Below are 21,722 nucleotides of genomic sequence, written 5' to 3' on the forward strand. Positions count from 1 at the left end.
TGAATCCAACATTACCTTCCTGAATCTCCCAGTCTCATCTGGAGTTGCCGTACACGTTGCGGTACATGAGTCCACGCAACAGCCAAAATGTCATCTGGAAAGTGCTGGCGTGCGTTGCCCTCACTTGCCCTCACAGTGCCTTCAGAAAGTATTCATACCCCTTGACTTATCCCACATTTTGTTCTGTAACAGACTGAATTGAAAATTGATTTTTATTTTAAAAAAATTATCTACACACAATACCTCATAATGACAAAGTGAAAACATGTTTGTAGAAATTTTAGCAAATGTATTGAAAATTAAATACAGAAATATCTCATTTATGTTAGCATTCACACCCCTGAGTCAATACATGTTAGAATCACCTTTGGCAGCGATTAAGGCAGTGAGTCTTTCTGGGTAAAAATGTGGAGGCCTTACCACTAGCCTAAGATTGGGGGATGTGTGGAGGCCTTAATGTTGCACTTAAAGAAAGTGTGGGGTTAAACTATTTCTGGGTAGCCATGCTTTATGTTGAATGCTTGATTGGCTATTACCAAGGGCAATATTCACTTTGCCATTGCGGTTAATTAGAACATTCTATTTGGGGTCAAGACATCTTGACAAATTGCCATCACCATTTATGCAGTTGAATGATTTTTGGAACCAGGGATTTCAAAGTGATATGACATGACAGAAATACATTTCATACAGCCCCTCAGGATATGTGTGGACATACATCCATGTGTGGATGGGTGCACATTAGTGGAAGTGGTTGTTCATGTGCTTATGGAGTGGAGGATTTATATGTTTTTTTCATTATTACTAGCCTATGTAATGCAGGCAACTCTTCTCATCATGTCACGCCCTGACCATTAAATGCCTGTTGTTTCTCGTTGGTTTGGTCAGGGCGTGAATTTCTATTTGTATATCTATGTGGTGTATTTCTATGTTGGCCGGGTGTGGTTCCCAATCAGAGGCAGCTGTCGATCGTTGTCTCTGATTGGGGATCATACTTAGGTAGCCATTTTGCCTACCTATGTTGTGGGATCTTGACTCTTGTTTGTGTGTAGCCATTGTGAGCGTCACGTTACGTTGCTTTTGTTTTGTCGTGTATTAACTTAGTGAATAAACATACATGCATTCCACGCTGCACCTTGGTCCAATCCTGTACTCAACGAACGTGACACATCACTCAACAACAAAAAAATGTATACTAAAAACTTGGAAGTCAGTCAATCTGCCATCATTGACACAATGGAAAAATCAAATGATTTATTATTTAATATATTGAAATAGCATGGGCGACCAAGAAAAACCTACATTTGTTCAATTTAAGGCCAAGTGGCAAACAACAATGCAGGCACTAGGGATGGGGGTGTGAGCATGCAGTTCTGGGCAGTTGAGATGTAGTCATTGTTTCTGTGTCTGTAAGTTGTTGTTTGTATGTATACGTTTGTTTTTGCAGTACAAAAAAGGGGGGAAAAAATATTATAAAAAATGTAATGCAGGCAATTATTTATTTGGTGCATACAATTGATTGTTCTTATCATGGGTAATTTCCACTTTAGCCTTTTGCTGTTACCCATAGGCTAAGAAGCCTATCAGATTAAAGATAGCTGTCAGTGGATGGCAAGAGCTCTGAAGCAACAAACAGCTCTTGAGTACATTGATGTTGTTTCATTTTGACAAGTAAGATTGACATATGTAATCAAGTATTATATACAAATGAGGTGTCAGGTCTGATTTTATCCAGAAAGAAAATAGAAACACTTGAAAGGTCCCTCTCTCCCAAATATACTGTATGCATGTTTGTGATTTGAGTAACAGACAAGACAACTGCCTCTGTTCCAGTGCAGCTCTGGGAAAAACACAATGTTCCTTATTTATTTTTCTCAATTTTTTTGTTTCAACAAATCTCCACGACGGATGCATAACCAGTTTCAGCACAGACTTAGCTCTCAGTCAGCATACCATTGAAAGAGGGAGTAGGGAACCGAAATGAATGAGATTATCATTAACTGGGTTGTGCAGAAAGATGATGGAAAGGCTCTCTCCTTATCTTCAAAACTCCAGAGCTCAGAATGTCATTATCCCTTCCCATCCAGAGTGACAACATAGCAGATTTAAGAGAATTTTAAAAAGTCAACCAAAGGCAACAAACATGTCTTGGAAAATGCACAGTGGTGGTTTCTTTCTTTTTAACTGTCTGGTTAGGGACTTATTTTTCACTTTGTCCTTCATTTTATCTCCCCCTTTGTCTCCCTGCTATGCTTGTTATATACTGTCTGAGGTGTGGATAGAGACTATGCCCTGTGCAGACATTACTCTGCAGAATGGGTGGTTGGGCAGTGCTATGAGATGATGAGGTCGGGGTGCAGCTGGGACCTGGAGGGTGGCACAGAGTACCAGGTGGCTCATCTCTCCTGCCATATTCAGATTGATGGGTCTCATCTCCCAGCCGCCCACTCTCTGGCTCAGGTGCATCATGAGAGTGAGGGTCAGGAAAATGTGGGTTTGAGCTGACCTGGCTGTCTCATCTGTGGCCCTCTGTGCCCTGTCTGACTTGGGACGGTGCAGTGGCACTGTCATCTCTCATCTGTGATGAGATCTGACGTCATAAGTCCTCTTTGTAGCCAACCCCTCCCTCAAGCTGTCACAGTGTCCAGATTCACATTCAAATCAACTGGTTCCCCTCTGGCTTGACTTGTCAGGGGTTACATGGGAACGATTAGAGGTGAAAGCTCAACATTTTTTTTATAGTGATATTTTATTCAACAAAAAGTATTTGATTGTCTTCTTATTTTTCTTCTTATTTGATCGTTATTATTATCATCTTCTTCCTCTTCTTCAAAACTACCACCACCAGCACCACCATTTCAAAAAGCAAGTTTCTTCCCAACCATGTTCAAATCCCACTCAAAGCCTGCAGATTTCCCATATGTTTTAGGAAGCGAGAGCAAGTCCACAAGCAGCCTTACGCTGATGCAGGGTGACGGGAGCGAGATACTCGTCTGGAATGATGAGGAATATAAGTCAATTAGAGACCAAATCAAAGCGTCTGAACTCTCAGATGAAACAGAGTGTTGCATAGGAGAGGGATCCGCTGTGGCTAGTCGACTGCTCAGACAAAGACCTCAGGGCCCGCTGTGCCTGTAAGAGAGGCGGACTGGGCTGGTGGAACGTATTTCTAAAATGACTACATCAGCTCAGCTCTGAGTGTGGGAGGTAGTGGGTACTAAACTGAACAAAAATATAAACACAACATGTAAAGTGTTGGTCGTATGTTTCATAAGCTGAAATTAAAGATTTTCCATACGCACAAAAAGCTTATTTATCTCAAATTTTACATCCCTGTTAGTGAACGTTTCTCCTTTGCCAAGATAATCCATCCACCTGACAGGTGTGGCATATCAAGAAGCCAACCACAGACCACATGTAGAAGCCACATCAAGAAGCCAACCTTCCAACCACAGACCACATGTAACCACGCTGGCCCAGGACCTCCACATCCGGCTTCTTCACCTGCGAGATTGTCTGAGACCAGCCACCCGGACAGCTGATGAAGCTGTGGGTTTGCACAACTGAAGAATTTCTGCACAAACTGTCAGAAACCATCTCAGGAAAGCCCATCTACGTGCTCGTCATCCTCAGCAGGGTCTTGACCTAACTACAGTTTGGAGTCATAACTGACATCAGTGGGCAAATGCTCACCTTTGATGGCCACTGGCATGCTGGAGAAGTGTGCTCTTCATGGATGAATCCCGGTTTCATCTGTACTGGGCAGATGGCAGACAGTGTGTATGACGTCCTGTGGGCGAGCTGTTTGCTGATGTCAACGTTTTGAATAGAATGCCCCATGGTGGTGGGGTTATGGTATGGGCAGGCATAAGCTACGGAGAACAAACACAATTGCATTTTATCGATGACAATTTGAATGCACAGAGATACCGTGACAAGATCCTGAAGCCCATCGCCGTACCATTCATCCGCTGCCATCACCTCATGTTTCAGCATGATAATGCACGGCCCCATGTCGCAAGGATTTGTACACAATTCCTGGATGCTGAAAATGTCCCAGTTCTTCCATGGCCTGCATACTCACCAGACATGTCACCCATTGAGCATGTTTGGGATGCTCTGGAATGTGGTGTACGTCAGCGTGTTCCAGTTCCTGCCAATATCCAGCTACTTCGAACAGCTATTGAAGAGGATTGGGACAACATTCCACAGGCCACAATCAACAGCCTGATCAACTCTATGCGAAGGAGATGTGTCGCGCTGCATGAGGCAAATGGTGGTCACACCAGATACTGACTGATCTTCTGATCCATGCCCCTACCTTTTTTTAAAGGTTTCTGTGACCAACTGATGCATATCTGTATTCCAAGTCATTTGACATCCATAGATTAGCGCCTAATGAATTCAGTCAAATCTTTAACATTTTTGCATGTTGCGTTTATATTTTTGTTCAGTGTAACTGACCGCTCACTCTCTCCCGGTTGCTTGGGGATATATTGATCTATCGATTTTAGAGGCTTAATTTAAACTATGTTGTCTGGCTTCTACATATAATCACAGTTTTGACAGTACAAAACGGAGCTACTCACTCCCCATGCGTCCTATCAGTATGTGCATGCGCCTCCTGCATCCCTGTTTTCAATACCTTTTAATATCTCACCTTGCGAGGATAATGGCATGGCCTTTTTCTAAAATGTTTTATGAGATTGGAGAACACATTGAGAGGGATCTTAGACTATTGCTCCATATACAATCTTTCCAGATTCTTGATATCCTTTGTCTGCACTTACGGATGCCCTCTTCAGGTTTTCAATCGGGTTTCAATGCGGTTCGAGTCAGATGGCCATTGCAAAATCTTGATTTTGTGTTCATTTAACCATGTATTTGTGGATTTTGATCTGTGCTTGGGTTAATTGTCTTGCTGGAAGATCCACTTGCGGCCAAGTGTCAGCCTTCTGGCAGAGGCAACCAGGGTTTTGTCTAATATGTCCTGGTACTTGGTAAAGTTCATGATGCTGTTGACCTTAACAAGGGCCCCAGGATCAGTGGAAGCAGAATAGCCCTATAACATCAAATATTCACCACCATATTTTACAGTAGGTATGAGGTACTTTTCTGCATACAGTCGTGGTCAAATTTTTGAGAACGACACAAATACTAATTTTCACAAAGTCTGCTGCCTCAGTTTTGATGATGGCAATTTGCATATACTCCAGAATGACATGAAGAGTGATCAGATGAATTGCAATTAATTGCAAAGTCCCTCTTTGCCATGAAAATGAACTTAATCCCCAAAAAATATTTCCACTGCATTTCAGCCCTGCCACAAAAGGACCAGCTGACATTATGTCAGTGATTCTCTCGTTAACACAGGTGAGAGTGTTGACGAGGACAAGGCTGGAGATCACTCTGTCATGCTGATTGAGTTAGAATAACAGACTGGAAGCTTTAAAAGGAGGGTGGTGCTTGAAATCATTGTTCTTCCTCTGTTAACCATGGTTACCTGCAAGGAAACACGTGCCGTCATCATTGCTTTGCACAAAAAGGGCTTCACAGGCAAGGATATTGCTGCTAGTAAGATTGTACCTAAATCAACCATTTATCGGATCATCAAGAACTTCAAGGAGAGAGGTTCAATTGTTGTGAAGAAGGCGTCAGGGCACCCAAGAAAGTCCAGCAAGCACCAGGACCGTCTCCTAAAGTTGATTCAGCTGCGGGATCGGGGCACCACCAGTGCAGAGCTTGCTCAGGAATGGCAGCAGGCAGGTGTGAGTGCATCTGCACGCACAGTGAGGTGAAGACTTTTGGAGGATGGCCTGGTGTCAAGAAGGGCAGCAAAGAAGCCACTTCTCTCCAGGAAAAACATCAGGGACAGACTGATATTCTGCAAAAGGTACAGGGATTGGACTGCTGAGGACTGGGGTAAAGTCATTTTCTCTGATGAATCCCCTTTCCGATTGTTTGGGGCATCCGGAAAACACCTTATCCGGAGAAGACAAGGTGAGCGCTACCATCAGTCCTGTCTCATGCCAACAGTAAAGCATTCATTTGTGGGGTTGCTTCTCAGCCAAGGGAGTGGGCTCACTCACAATTTTGCCTAAGAACACAGCCATGAATAAAGAATGGTACCAACACATCCTCAGAGAGCAACTTCTCCCAACCATCCAAGAAAGGTTTGGTGACGACCAATGCCTTTTCCAGCATGATGGAGCACCTTGCCATAAGGCAAAAGTGATAACTAAGTGGGTCGAGGAACAAAACATCAACATTTTGGGTCCATGGCCAGGAAACTCCCCAGACCTTAATCCCATTGAGAACTTGTGTTCGATCCTCAAGAGGCGGATGGACAAACAAAAACCCACAAATTCTGACAAACTCCAAGCATTGATTATGCAAGAATGGGCTGCCATCAGTCAGGATGTGGCCCAGAAGTTAATTGACAGCATGCCAGGGCGGATTGCAGAGGTCTTGAAAAAGAAGGATCAACACTGCAAATATTGACTCTTTGCATAAACTTAATGTAATTGTCAATAAAAGCCTTTGACACTTATGGAATGCTTGTAATTATACTTCAGTATACCATAGTAACATCTGACAAAAATATCTCATAACACTGAACCAGCGAACTTTGTGAAGACCAATACTTGTGTCATTCTCAAAACTTTTGACCACGATGTATGCTTCAATTTTTCAACGCTAAATACACCACAGGTATGCATGGCCAAATAACTCATTTTCATGTAATCTGACCATAGCGCGGCCTGGAGTTTGATAAACAGCATTGGCACTTGGATTGGAACCAGTGTTTTGATCAAATTACATGAAAATAGATATCTTTGGCCACGCACACCAGTGGTGGGTTTGGCGTCGAAAAATGGAAGCATATGCCCATTGTCTCTAACACTAAATATACAAATATGTATTTTACAGTTATAAGGATGGTGAAATCTTATAGTTAGTCATTTAATAAATTGATTTAGAAAAAAATTAAGTCATTTCAAGCCTTATTCACACAGTTTTGTTGAGTAGGAAATACATCATAGAAAATATTTTATAGTTTCATATTTATATCATATTTGTAATGTGCACTTGAGCTTCTGTTGTCAAAAGTGACTACACCTCAGCAATGTATAACTAGTTTTACCAGACAGTTCTTATTATTTAATTTTTTTGAAAGGTGAGATTTTAACATTTCTTGCAGCATTACTGGCCCTCTCATGAGAAATATTTTTTTTTCGGGATGACGTAGATTAAATGTTTTATTACATTTAGTTACATTTAAGAGGTTTTAAACAAAATCTCTTTCTCTGAGCAATTGTATTAGTATAAAATAATATAATAACAAAACATTTGGAGCATACAATATAGATCAGTATTTTATTTATTTATTTTATACAGTCTTTTTTGCTCCTTTATCAAGCGTGCCAATAATAATTTGGGACCTGAATGTATGTCAATTCAGTCATAAAATTACCATGGAGGTCTACAGTGTACAAAAACAGCACAGAAGACTCAGAACATCTGTGATGCCCCTCAACTAATTTGAGTTTGTAAACAGCACCTGAAAAGACTGGGGTTTGGGAGTCCTTTTCACTGGATCTGAACTAAATATTATTCAGTCGAAGAACATATATGAAGTAGTGCAGGCATTGAACATGCACAAAAGCCTGAGTGTACCTATATTTAGGGATTGCGTTTTCTCTTTCCTCTTATTTCAGATAGACTTCACCAGACGCCTCCACACATCCAGCAATGATGGCTGTTCTCCGCTCTGGAGGGAGAGTGTTCATCATGCTCCTCATTAGCAGGTAATTAAGATAAGTTACAATATAATAGTTACAGTGACTGCCTGGGACCTGTGGTTACTATGTATAGATGAAAGGAATACCTGGGATAGGATAAAGTAATCCTTCTACCCCCCCCACCCCCCCCCCCAAAAAAAAAAAAAAAAAAAAAAAAAAAAAAACATATTGTAAAGTGGTTATCCCACTGGCTATAGGGTGAATGCACCAATTTGTAAGTCGCTCTGGATAAGAGCGTCTGCTAAATGACGTAAATGTAAATGTAAATGTAATGCTGAATATACAGTCAGTTGACAGTATGAGACATTGTAAAAATGGTAAAATTAGGTGTTGCTGGGTCCAGTGTAAAGGATTTTCGGTAACACTTTACTTGACACCCAACGTCATAACACGTTATGACACGGACATAACCATGTCATAACAGCTGACATAACTTGTCATAACCTGTTATAATATGGTCATGACACATATATTTAGACCTGTTTTAAACATTTGTTAATGTTGTAAATGGCTATTGTAGCTGGAAATGGCAGATTTTTTATGGAATATCTACATAGGCGTACAGAGGCCCATTATCAGCAACCATCAGTCCTGTGTTCCAATGGCACGTTGTGTTTGCTAATCCAAGTTTATCTTTATAAAAGGCTAATTGATTATTAGAAAACCCTTTTGCAATTGTGGGTTCGATTACAGGCTCAAAATGGCCAGAAACAAATAACTTTCTTATGAAACTCGTCAGTCTATTCTTGTTCTGAGAAATGAAGGCTATTCTATGCGAGAAATTGCCAAGAAACTGAAGATCTCGTACAACGCTGTGTACTACTCCCTTCACAGAACAGAGCAACCAGAATAGAATGAGGAGTGGGAGGCCCCGGTGCACAACTAAGCAAGAGGACAAATACATTAGAGTGTCTAGTTTGAGAAACAGACGCCTCACAGGTCCTCAACTGGCAGCTTCATTAAATAGTACCTGCAAAACACCAGTCTCAACATCAACAGTGAAGAGGCGACTCCGGGATGCTGACTTTCTAGGCAGTTGCAAAGAAAAAGCCATATCTCAGACTGCCCATCTTAATATTTTCTTTTTATTGGCCAGTCTGAGATGGCTTTTTCTTTGCAACTCTGCCTAGAAGGTCAGCATCCTGGAGTCACCTCTTCACTGTTGACGTTGAGACTGGTGTGCACCGGGGCCTCCCACTCCTCTTTCTATTCTGGTTAGAGCCAGTTAGCGCTGTTCTGTGAAGGGAGTAGTACACAGCGTTGTATGAGATCTTCAGTTATGAGGTCTTCAGGAATAGCCTTCATTTCTCAGAACAAGAATAGACTGACGAGTTTCAGAAGAAAGTTATTTGTTTCTGGCAATTTTGAGCATGTAATCGAACCCACAATTGCTGATGCTCCAGATACTCAACTAGTCTCAAGAAGGCCAGTTTTATTGCTTCTTTAATCAGCACAACAGTTTTCAGCTGTGCTAACATAATTGCAAAAGGTTTTTCTAATGATCAATTAGCCTTTTAAAATGATTAGCAAACACAACGTTTCATTGGAACATAGGACTGATGGTTGCTGATAATGGGCCTCTATATTCCATAAAAAATCAGCCGTTTCCGGCTACAATAGCCATTTACAACATTAACAATGTCTACACTGCATTTCTGATCAATTTGATGTTATTTTAATGGACAAATAAATAGTTTTTCTTTCGAAAACAAGGACATTTCTAAGTGACCCCAAACTTTATGTGATAGGCCTACGTGGCTTATATAATTATGATGGTCATAAATTATGACTCATAATGCTTCTTGACAGTGTCATAAAATGTATTTTCTTAGTCCAAGTAAAGTGACACGGGTTGGTCATAATGCTTCATGACAGTGTCATAAAGTGTATTTTCTACAAGTTATTTAAAATATTATGAAAAAAATATGACTGTAAAGAATTCATTACAACAACAACAAAGGATTTAAGAACCAAACTTTTAAAGAAAGGAAACTTCTTGGCAGGGAAAAAGCTAATTTGAAAATATGTGGGTTTTGACACTCTTATGTAGGTGTCATAACCATCCATAAAATATTGCAATATATGTCACAACAGGCGTAAATATGAGTCATGACTGTGTTCTGACCATATTATGACAGGTTGTGACAAGTTATGTCAGCTTTTATGAAATATTATGACATGGTTATGACCGTGTCATAACGTGTTATGACACTGGGTGTCAAGTAAAATGTTAACGGATTTTCTGTGTGTTTGTATGTGTGCGTGTGTGTGTGTGTGAGCAAGCGCATGTGTGTGTGTGTAAGAGAGAGATCGAGAGGGCGATTGCGAGAGAAAGATAAAGCAATTCTCCATTGGTTGTTTTGTTGAGACACACCAATACTCAATAACGAGTCCCACTGCATCACTCAAAAGCATTGGAATTCTCTACAGATGTTTTGAAATTCACATTGACACTGCCACAGTGCTGCTGTGTGGCACCAGTGATGCAGCCATCAGCACCAGATGCACCAAGCACTGTGTCCAATCGGCTGTGCTAATGCCTTCAGGAGTTACGCAGAGAGGATGATGGGATGTTGTGGTGCATACTTGACCCTTACCGTGACAGGAACTCATCATCTTCTTGCCAGTCCATTTTTTAGCAGGCATAATATTCTCCATGCACAACTTAGGTATGTCCAACCCCCCGGGTACCACCTTATTCTGCCATAAAAAGTTGGTCCTTGGCACAGTAGCTCCGGCCACCATCCCTTCAGAGATTAGCATAGCATCAAGAGTCCCATCCCACATGGGAGTCTTTGTCCATTTACAGATGTGATATCTTAATTTGACCACTGTTGTCGCTGAGAATTTTCCAGAATTTCAAATGAGCCATGGGATTTAAACCAATTCACTGAAAACCAGCAGTTAACTTTCTCTCTCCCTCGCTCAAACACTACTGCACCAGACAAAATATTTGTTTTCAACAATGTAGGGGTCAAAAATATTGACATCCCTAAAGATTTGTATAAATAAAATGGTCAAAAGTGTAGTATTTGGTCCCATATTCCTAGCACGCAATGACTACATCAAGCTTGTGACTCTACAAACTTGTTGGATGCATTTGCAGTTTGTTTTGGTTGTGTTTCAGATTATTTTGTGCCCAATAGAAATTAATGATAAACAATGTATTGGGTCATTTTGGAGTCACTTTTATTATTAACTATAGAATATGTTTCTAAACACTTCTACATTAATGTGGATGCTACCATGATTACGGATAATCCTGAATGAATTGTGAATAATTATGAGTGAAACAATTAGAGGGTCAAAGATCATACTCCCAAGACATGCTAACCTCTCACCATTACCAATAATAGGGGAGGTTTGCATGTCTTGGGGGTATGATCTGCCCTCAGATAACTGACTCCTCTCATGTTCCTGTGGCTCTCCTTGAAAGCACTAGCAACATCACTACACTGTTGTATTCTCTTTCCATTGGAGAGAACAAAGAGCAAGATAATTAAGGGGAGAGGTTGATATCACAGCTGGGTGGCTTAAAAAATGAGAATAATGCAACAGATGCAGAGTTCCATGCCTTTTGTTATGACTGGGAAATTGAATGTTGTCTTAAAGTTGTCTAATAGCTAAAACCTAGACTAAACACATGGATCAAACATGTGTATGAACTGTGAGGATCAAATACAGATCATAGGCTATCTATTTCCCTGTTGCACACCCTTTTCCCAGTTGGAGTCATGTATCACAGAATTCACAGACAGATCCCATGCTCTTTATCCAGCTATTACATTAAGTAACCCAACTGTCCATCAGAACCAATTTACAGTTCCACTGCTTCTGGCGGGGTGTTTTGTAAGAAATTGAAATATCAGTCAAATTAACCACCACTGAGTTGTTGGAGCATTCCCCATGTTAGGTTTACTAGAGTGTTAGGTTGCCCGTGCACTGAGCACTCCCTAGTCCAGGGTTCTTCAATTCCGGTCCTGGAGGGCCGAAACCCTTCTGTTTTTTATTTCTACCTGGTAGTTAATTGCACTCACCTGGTGTCCCAGGTCTGAATTAGCCCCTGATTAGAAGGAGAGGATGAAAAACAGAGGTGTTTCGGCCCTCCATGACCGGAATTGAAGAACCCTGCCCTAGTCCCTGCTACTACAGTACCATAGTTTTTTAGTTCCACCAAGTCCCACTGCAAATCCTCTGCACAGTGGGAGACATGGATCTGCCTCGTATTAATATGTTAATAGCGTGGGAAGTATAATGGTAGCCCTTTCCTGCAGTCAAATTACCTAGTGGCCTCATGGGTGGAATGTTATTAATATTTGTAATAATTTCATAATTAATAAACATTATTTCTATATCAAACGGTTTTGTTATATTTCAGTCTTCTGTGATGTATATAAAGTGTAAAATTGGGATGCAAACTCAAAAGTGAATACATTTCAACTCGATATCTGAAATGGTACAGGTGTCTGCTTTTTTGTAAGCCCATAACCATGTGTGTGAGGTGTATACTTTTGTTTCAAAGTAGATTTGTTTAAGACTACCAAGAAAGACTCTATGTGACCCTGATTTAACCCACTGCAGTAAAAGGTTTAAGGGATATTACGCCAGAACAAACCTTTTCTTTGGCATCCTTTAGTGCGCTTTAGATCTCTCAAAGTCATGCTAAACTGGAATTAGCTTCAATCTTCAACACTACTATCTTTCAGAGGATACAATACAGAAGCATATGTTCTACATAGGGCGATAGGTAGCCTAGCGGTTAGTAACCAGAGGGTTGTCAGTTCAAATCCCGGGTCCGACAGGAAAAATCTGGTGGGAACTGAGCTGGCAACCGGAGGGTTGCTGGTATCGATCCTAGATGTCATTGCCTGCACAACCCTCTACAACAACTGCTCCCCGGGCACCCAGTGTGGCAGCTCTGCTCATATACACCCCCAGGAAGAATATGGCACTTTAAAAAAAATTCTGACAAGTGAGGACTTACATATGGTCCTTTTCACGTTTTCATAAATTCTTTGAATGTTTGGGAATGACGTATACTAAGATATTTGGGAAAATTCTACAGCAATATAGAGTGGGAAAGCGGCCGTGCATTTGGACAATTAATAGACACTGCAGTAAATAAAACCTAATAAACACATCTGTCTCGTCCAGGACCAGAGTCTATGCAGACCGATGTGCCATTGCCAATTGGCGCTTCAGTAGGCCTTTATGCAAATAAGCCATTTGCCACACGGCCCTGCCATCATTCACTTTGAACTGGACTGTGTATTTACAGGCAGTAGCAACAGCACAACTTTAGATCATTAGAATGCAAAATACACCTGAATGGATTTCTGCAAATATGTAAATACCATGGGAGTCCTCTTACATTTGGGAACTTTACAGTCCTATTGATCAAACAACCTGCTAGCCAGAGCTAAAATCTAATGAGGGAACATTAGATAAACCCTCTTAAACTTTTTCAGCTAGTTGGCCATCAAAATTGCACTGATAAATTATGGGTAATTGTAGCCTACTCGTCCTTCTGCAGCTTGCCTGCCAATGCATGCTTGTCCCAACCAAACACCCAAGCTAACTGGCTAAAGTTGTCTAGTTTGCTAGCTAGCTACTTCTAGACACAAATGAGAGAACACCTCACTCTGACCATTGTACTCGCCCTAGCAGAGCTGGTTAGGCTGTTTACATGTTATCTAGAGCATTCGTGACAAACTATAACTTTTTTTGCCTATGTTTACTGACACCAGTCATATTCAGCAGGTGTTGCACGGTCGTAAATTCATCAGTTATTGTGCATACTGGCACACTCAGACGAGAGTTCTCTGAAATCGGAATAGATAGCCAGAGTGAATTTGCGAACGCAAGAGATATGCTAACTGAATAACAGTCGTTCAAGTTCAGCAAAGCTAGCAAAGCAATTCACATTTCTTGCTTGCTAACCAAATGACATCTGTATCTCTAGCTGTGTAGCTACCGAAAACTATATTAGGGGAAAAAGTCAGTCACTCACCCACTCCTCCAATGACATGACATCCTCCTAGCAGCTAGCTAACTAGCTATCTAGCTAACGTTAGGTTCCGTGTTTTTAGCTTCCTACATAAATAGATACGCTAGCTTGTGATCATTTCCCTTGCTAGTTTGATTGTAATGACATTCCCAGCCTTAGTTACACCCATTACATTATTTAGCAGACGCTCTTATCCAGAGTGACTTACAGGAGCAATTAGGGTTAAGTGCCTTGCTCAAGGGCACATTGACAGATTTTTCACCTAGTTGGCTCGGAGATTAGAACCAGCGACCTTTCGGTTACTGGCACAATGCTCTTAACCACTAAGCTACCTGCCGCCCAACTACTTTAATGATTTTTTCATCGTAAATATTAGCAAACTTAGGCATGACATGTCAGCAACAAACGGCGACACTACACATCCAAGTATAACTGACCAAGTTATGGAAGACAAGCATTGTAATTTTTTATTCGAAACGTGAGTGTGGAAGAGGTCCAAAAATTATTGTTGTCTATCAACAATGACAATCAACCTGGGTCTGACAACTTGGATGGAAATGTACTAAGGACAATAGCGGACGATATTGCCACTCCTATTTGCCATATCTTCAATCTAAGCCTACAAGAAAGTGTGTGCCCTCAGGCCTAGCGGGAAGTAAAAGTCATTCCGCTACCCAAGAATAGTAAAGCCCCCTTTACTGGCACAAATAGCTGACCAATCAGCCTGCTACCAACCCTTAGTAAACTTTTGGGAAAAAATTTGTTTGACCAAATACAATGCTTCTTTACAGTAAACAAATTGACAACAGACTTTCAGCATGCTTATAGGGAAGGACATTCAACATGCACGGCACTTACACAAATGCCGACTTCAGTGCAGCTTTTGACATTATCGATCATAGTCTGCTGCCTTTATGCAAATAAGCCATTTGCCACACGGCCCTGCCATCATTAAACTTTAATAATATGCCATTTAGCAGATGCTGTTATCCAAAGCGACTTACAGTCATGTGTGCATACATTTTCACGTATGGGTGTTCCCGGGGATCGAACCCACTACCCTGGCGTTACAAGCGTCATGCTCTACCAATTGAGCTACAGAGGACCACTTTGAACTGGACTGTGTATTTACTGGCAGTAGCAACAGCACGACTTTAGATCATTAGAACGCAAAATAGACCTGAATGGATTTCTGCAAATATGTAAATACCATGGGAGTCCTCTTATCGATCATAGTCTGCTGCTGGAAAAAAGCATATGTTATGGCTTTACACCCCCTGCTACTGTATATTGTGGATAAAGTGTTACCTGTCTAACAGAACACAGAGGGTGTTCTTTAATGGAAGCCTCTCCAACATAATTCAGGTAGAATCAGAAATTCCCCAGGCCCCTTACTTTTTTTCTGTCTTTGTTAATGACATGCTACTGGCTTTGAGTAAAGCCAGTGTGTCTATGTATGCGGATGACTCAATACTTTACACATCAGCTACTACAGTGAGTGAAATTACTGCAACACTTAACAAAGAGGTGCAGTCAGTTTCAAAAAACTAAAAGCATTGTATTTGGGACAAATCATTCACTAAACCCTAACCCTCAACTAAATTGTGTAATGAATAATGGGGAAATTGAGCAAGTTGAGGTGGCTAAGTAGCCCTGGATTGTATATTGTCATGGTCAAAACATGTTGATGCAGCAGTAGCTAAAATTGGGAGAAGTCTGTCCATAATAAAGCACTGCTCTGCCTTCTTAACAACACTAACAACAAGGCAGGTCTTACAGGCCCTAGTTTTGTCGCACCTGGACTACTGTGCAGTCATGTGGTCAGGTGCCACAAAGAGGGACAGGAAAATTACATTTGGCTCAGAACAGGGCAGCACGGCTGGCCCTTAAATATACATGGTGAGCTAATATTAATAATATGCATGTTAATCTCTCATGGCTCAAAGTAGAGGAGAGATTTGACTACTTGTTTTTGTAAGAAGCATTGACATGCTGAATGCACCGAGCTGTCTGTTTAAACTACTAGCACACACCTCGGACACCAATGCATACCCCACAAGACAGGTCTCTTCACAATCCCAAAGTCCAGAACAGACTACGGGAGGCGCACAGTACTACATAGAGCCATGGCTACATGGAACTCTATTCCACGTCAGGTAACTGATGCAAGCAGTAGAATCAGATTAAAAAACAGATTAAAATACACCTCATGGAACAGCGAGGACTGTGAAGAGACACACACAGACACAGACACATGCATACAAATACACATAATAACACATGCACTCTACACACACGTACACACTTGTATTGTAGATATGTGGTAGTAGACTAGTGGTCTGAGGGCACACACTTAATGTGTTGTGAAAAGTGTTATGGATGTAATGTCATGTAATATTTGTTATTGCAGTCCCTTCGGAAAGTATTCCGACCCCTTGACTTTTTCCACATTTTGTTAGGTTACAGCCTTATTCTAAAATGGATTAATTTGTTTTTTTCCCCTCATCAATCTACACACAATACCCGATAATGACGAAGCAAAAACAGGTTTTTAGAAATGCTGCAAATGTATTAAAAATAATCCTCTCAAGCTCTGTCAGATTGGATGGGGAGCGTTGTTGCACAGCTATTTTCAGGTCTCTCCAGAGATGTTCGATCGGGTTCAAGTCCGGGCTCTGGCTGGACCGCTCAAGGACATTCAGAGAATTGTCCCGAAGCCACTCCTGCGTTGTCTTGGCTGTGTGCTTAGGGTCGTTGTGCTGTTGGAAGGTGAACCTTCGTCCCAGTCTGAGGTCCTGAGCGCTTTTCATCAAGGATCTCTCTGTACTTTGCTCCGTTCATCTTTGCCTCGATTCTGACTGGTCTCCCAGTCCCTGCCACTGAAAAACATCCCCACAGCATGATGCTGCCACCACCATGCTTCACCGTAGGGATGGTGCCAGGTTTCCTCCAGACATGACACTTGGAATTCAGGCCAAAGAGTTTAATCTTGGTTTCATCAGACCAGAGAATCTTGTTTCTCATGGTCTGAGAGTCCTGTAGGTGCCTTTTGTCAAACTCCAAGCGGCCTGTCATGTGCCTTTTACTGAGGAGTGGCTTCCGTCTGGCCACTCTACCATAAAGGCCTGATTGGTGGAGTGCTGCAGAGATGGTTGTTCTTCTGGAAGGTTCTCCTATATCCACAGAGGAACTCAAGAGCTCTGTCAGAGTGACCATTGGGTTATTACTGACCAAGGCCCAACTCCCCCGATTGCTCAGTTTGGCCGGGTGGCCAGCTCTAGGAAGAGTCTTGGTGGTTCCAAACTTCTTCCATTTAAGAATGATGAAGGCCACTGTGTTCTTGGGGATATTCAATGTTGCAGAAAATGTTTGGTACCCTTCCCCAGATCTGTGCCTCGACACAATCCTGTCTCGGCGCTCTACGGACAATTCCTTCAACCTCATGGCTTGGTTTTTGCTCTGACATGCACTCTCAACTGTGGCACCTTATATAGACAGGTGTGTGGCTTTCCAAATCATGTCCAATCAATTGAATTTACAATCAAGTTGTAGAAACATCTCAAGGATGATCAATGGAAACAGGATGCGCCTGAGGTCAATTTCGTGTCTCATAGCAAAGGGTCTGAATACTTATGTAAATAAAGTATTTCTGATTTCTAAAAACCTGTTTTCGCTTTGTCATTATGGGCAATTGTGGGTAGATTGTTGAGGTTTAAATCAATTTTAGAATAAGGCTGTAACGTAACAAAATTTGGAAAACGTCAAGGGGTCTGAATACTTTCCAAAGGCACTGTAACTCAAAAGCATGTCTTATATTTATTGGGGTGGCCAATCGTGGATTGATTTAAAAACCAATAGAAGAATCTTAAAATTAATCCAGTGCAGAAACTTGTGTAATGTGTGCTCTCCGTCTGATCTTTGTCTGTACCCGTGCAGCATTCTGTGTGTTTTGCAGTTGACCAATGGCCTTTTTGGGTAGACCAGACAGGAGAGCATTACAGTAGTCAAGCCTGCTTGTAATGAAAGCATGGATGAGTCTCTCTCTATCACCCTGAGATAGAAACAGGCGCACCTTGGCAATGTTCCATAAGCTATTTTGGTCACATTCCTAATGTGTAATTCGAAATTGAGTTCAGAATCTAAAATGAAACCTAGGTTTTTTACATAGTGTTTTATCTTTATTGTCCGTGAATTTAAATGTGCGGCCAGATTTTCTCTGTGTGCTTTGGGTCCAATAATAAGCACCTTGTGTTGTTGTAAGTCATTGTAGAGTTTGTAGGCCATGAGAGTTGTAGATGCCAAGTTAGCAATACTTCAGCTTAATTAGCTATGGCTAATGGATTGGAAAATCCCATTGACCAGACTCCCTCTATCTCTCCCCATACAATCAACAAGCCAACCACACACACACAAACACACATGCACACACACATACAGTAGGCTTGAATGTCTCTTTTACTGAAAATAAAGTCAAAAAAATCCCCATGGTGTATGCTGGCTGGGCGGTATATCAGAAATGTATATACTATAAAATATTTTGGCATGGAAGATTCCATTGGTATTATTTGGTGGCCATGTATTTCATGTGCTAGTAAGCCCAAGACGACAGGTACACACAGATAGATCCAATAGGTGCCAATTAAAGGTTGCACACTCTGCACATGAAATACTGTACATGGCCGCCAAAGAATACCCATGCATTATCTGGTACTGATTTTATGCTAACTTATATGAATATATTAAAAGTTAGTTATTTCCAATAACTTATTCAAGAACTTGATTCTTAACTTCCACTTTTCAGTAACTTAACCTATTGCTAAGTTGGGTAAAACAGCTGAAGGTGCACATTTGAAAATTACGCTTAGGTTTGTTCAACCTATTCTATAAAATGTGTCTAATCAAATAATGAATTTGACAGATCAATGTGATTTTTTGAATTGAATGAAAGCTTCTAAATTGCTTTCAACACCTCATGCGCATTCGTATTGCATAGTGGTGGGTGCAATGTAGCGCGGCAGGCTATCAGAAGAGTTTGAGGCGTGAGCTATTGGGGCGTGGCTTTCCAGTTGTTATTTTAGGCCACCCGTGAGAGTGAATGTCATTCCAGTTAATGTTTTTATTTAATTATTTGTATTTATTTAAAATGTTTTATTGTTAACTGTTTACTGCCAGCACTGACTCATAAATTATATCTGCGTAAGTACTGTGATACTAAAGAGCCTGGAAAGGTTTTCATTGATGAGATGGCCACCACTTGGTTACAATATTGTGACGAGTTAATGTGAAAGTCTTATGTAAAGAAAGTGTTTGGAGTCATTATTTTATGTTATGTAACCAATGTAATATCTTGATTAACAGGAAATGTATTTAATTGCTTAAAAAAATGTGGATAGGTAATTACAAAGTTTAAAATGAACTTGGTATAACATTAAATAATTGGTTGTATATTAGTTTGTATTTATGTTATTTATTAGGTTTAACCAAAGGGGAAAAGTAAGTTGAGTGTTGAAAGAAATAGGTTGCACCTTGAAATATAGGTTTGCTAATAATCAAAATTAACAGTTAGCATTTAACAAATGTCGTTTTTTTTTTTTTATTGAGAAAACCTAACTAATTTACTTGAACCCAGTTGTCACAATTTTTTTGGGGTTGATTCAAATAATAATTTTTTTACAGTGTACATAGGGGAGACATGTTTAAAATTCAAAACACAGTATCCCAGGAGAGGAAGTATTAAATATTTGACAAGAGAGTTTTCCTCTCCTACTGTATGTCAAAGAGCTTTGGGAGCTGGGATAGCAGGGAAGAAAGAAACAGCAATTATTTATCCGAAAGCCTCAGATACAGAACCAACAAGGACTTTTTTGCTGTGCCTTCCTCAATGTCTTCGAGTGGGTGAGGGTCTGAGGACATTGCTAAAGTCCCAACAGAGTGGAGGAGAGTAATCTCTGCGTAATAGAGCAGCACCGACTTTCCTCAAATCCCATTTCACAGCAGGAAATTGAATACTCACAGGATAAATAAAAAAACATGAGTTTTAATCCGACCTGACAGGCGAAGCATCCAGTGTGCAGCCAACTAACACAACTGCACATTGAGGACGTGGCTGATGACATATGTTTTCATCTGTTCTCCCTTACTGCCTGTCGCTGGGGGATGAATACCTCTTCTGACTTAGCCTTGGGCTGGGGGAGGAGGTCTAAAGGGTACAGGGTCGTTCCACCTCAAAAAGCACAAGAAAGAGGATTTCGACATCCATCATCTTAGATTGTTCTGAAATACTTTATGTAGTTAGTAACAGATACGATTAGCATTCCTGAAACATTATTTTATTGAAATATATTTTGATCTCTGAGAAATTAAACTAATTGATTGTACCCAAATTGGCCATTAAAATTTATAGGATTTACATAATATTCAATAATTATAGTACCCAACATCCGATTTGGACCAAACTTGTTCCTACCAATGAGTAAGATATGAGGAACCCACCCCCCCCCCCCTTTTTTATTTTTTATTAGCCACCCACGGACCCCCCACACCCCATGCCAATCCCACCCCAACAACCTGTATACAGTATCAGTTCTCTGTGTTTGACAAGTAGTACAAATCTGTGGCTTTGAGTATTGCTTCTCCATATTATGTAATGCATTCCCTGTGCATCTGGTGATGTTTTTTTTTGCTTGCAATATTTACCATAAAGTTGTGTGAAAGTACCAGGTTTTGACCACTAGATTTTGTATTTTATTAGTATCCCCATTAGCTACTGCTGAAGCAGCAGCTACTCTTCCTGGGGTCCACACAAAACATAAAACATGTATATCTTAGGACAGAACTATATACATTTTAAAAAGAATACACGCTTTCATACATTTACTGTATGCCTTCATAATCATGTGATTCATAGACGCTACTGAATGCAAGTACAACACACTAAAAAACAAAAATGGAAATGTAATAACAAATAGGCTGACACTTTTCGCTAAATTACCCTGACGTGAATATAGCAATCTTGTTTTGCTAAATCCCCCTGACTGTAATAAAGCTACCTTGTTTCTATAGTTACCACCCGTAATGGGTATCCTGGGGAAACATGTAATCTCTTAAACTTGTAGGCCTTTTCTTACAGTTACCACCCACTATGGGTTTCATTTGGTAAAATGCAACATTCATGAACATGCATAAATAACCAGGCCTTGAATCTTGAGCCTTGTTACAGTCTATCACCCTTAACGGGTTAGCTGAGATATAGTGTAACGTGTGTCGTGGAAATTCCTTAAACAGGGACACTCGAAGTCAATCTTAAATGAATCATTATTTATTGTCAGCACGCTGGAGAGGATCCAACCAACTCAATGCACCATAGTACACATGTCAATCAGGAGCTCTGCTGGGGCCGTCCCAGCAGTTGTCTTATATACGGCTATACACAGACAAGTTATATTTGCATGATTTAGCTTAATAAATTCATCATTACCGTTTTGTTTCATTCATGTGACCGACCAATACTGGTTCATCACATGTGACAGACCAATATCTCATGAGGGTTCTTCTCTCTAAGCTGAGTCCTTGAAACAGAGATATCTTTCGTTCTCAAAACAAGGTCTGGGTATACTGCCAAATTGCAGATACTGATAAGTGAGGATTCATCCGATCAGTCACTTGCATGAACGCAATCTAACAGTCATAAAGGGTTAGCTGAGGAATAGTTAACGGGTTGCAGTCTACCACTCCATGAAGAGTTATCTGAGGTATTGTGCAAGGCTTTGGACCTGCTCATAAAATGAACAAGGTCCCTGTGAATCAGATGGAGTTTCACCTAAGGTCCTTTCACCTCAGCCACCATGATCAGAGTTAACAGACATGAATGCTGCAACCTTGAATCGTTTCCTCCCTCTAAAGTCTCAACTTAA

The 21,722-nt window shown here is 40.8% G+C and overlaps 1 protein-coding gene across 1 annotated transcript in view; it reads left to right on the forward strand.

Moving 5' to 3' along the window:
• Nucleotides 1-7,752: 7,752 nt before the first annotated feature.
• The window catches only part of LOC311126930 (gamma-aminobutyric acid receptor subunit pi), a gene marked incomplete at both ends in the record, with an annotated part of 79,117 nt that continues 65,147 nt past the window's right edge, over nucleotides 7,753-21,722 (forward strand). Inside the window, one exon of the mRNA XM_084158642.1 lies at nucleotides 7,753-7,808. Within this exon, the coding sequence (XP_084014768.1) occupies nucleotides 7,753-7,808 (56 nt within the window). The remainder of the gene's footprint in view (nucleotides 7,809-21,722) is intronic.

This window comes from Coregonus lavaretus (genome assembly GCF_964263955.1).
Source record: "Coregonus lavaretus genome assembly, chromosome: 1".
NCBI lineage: Eukaryota > Metazoa > Chordata > Actinopteri > Salmoniformes > Salmonidae > Coregonus > Coregonus lavaretus.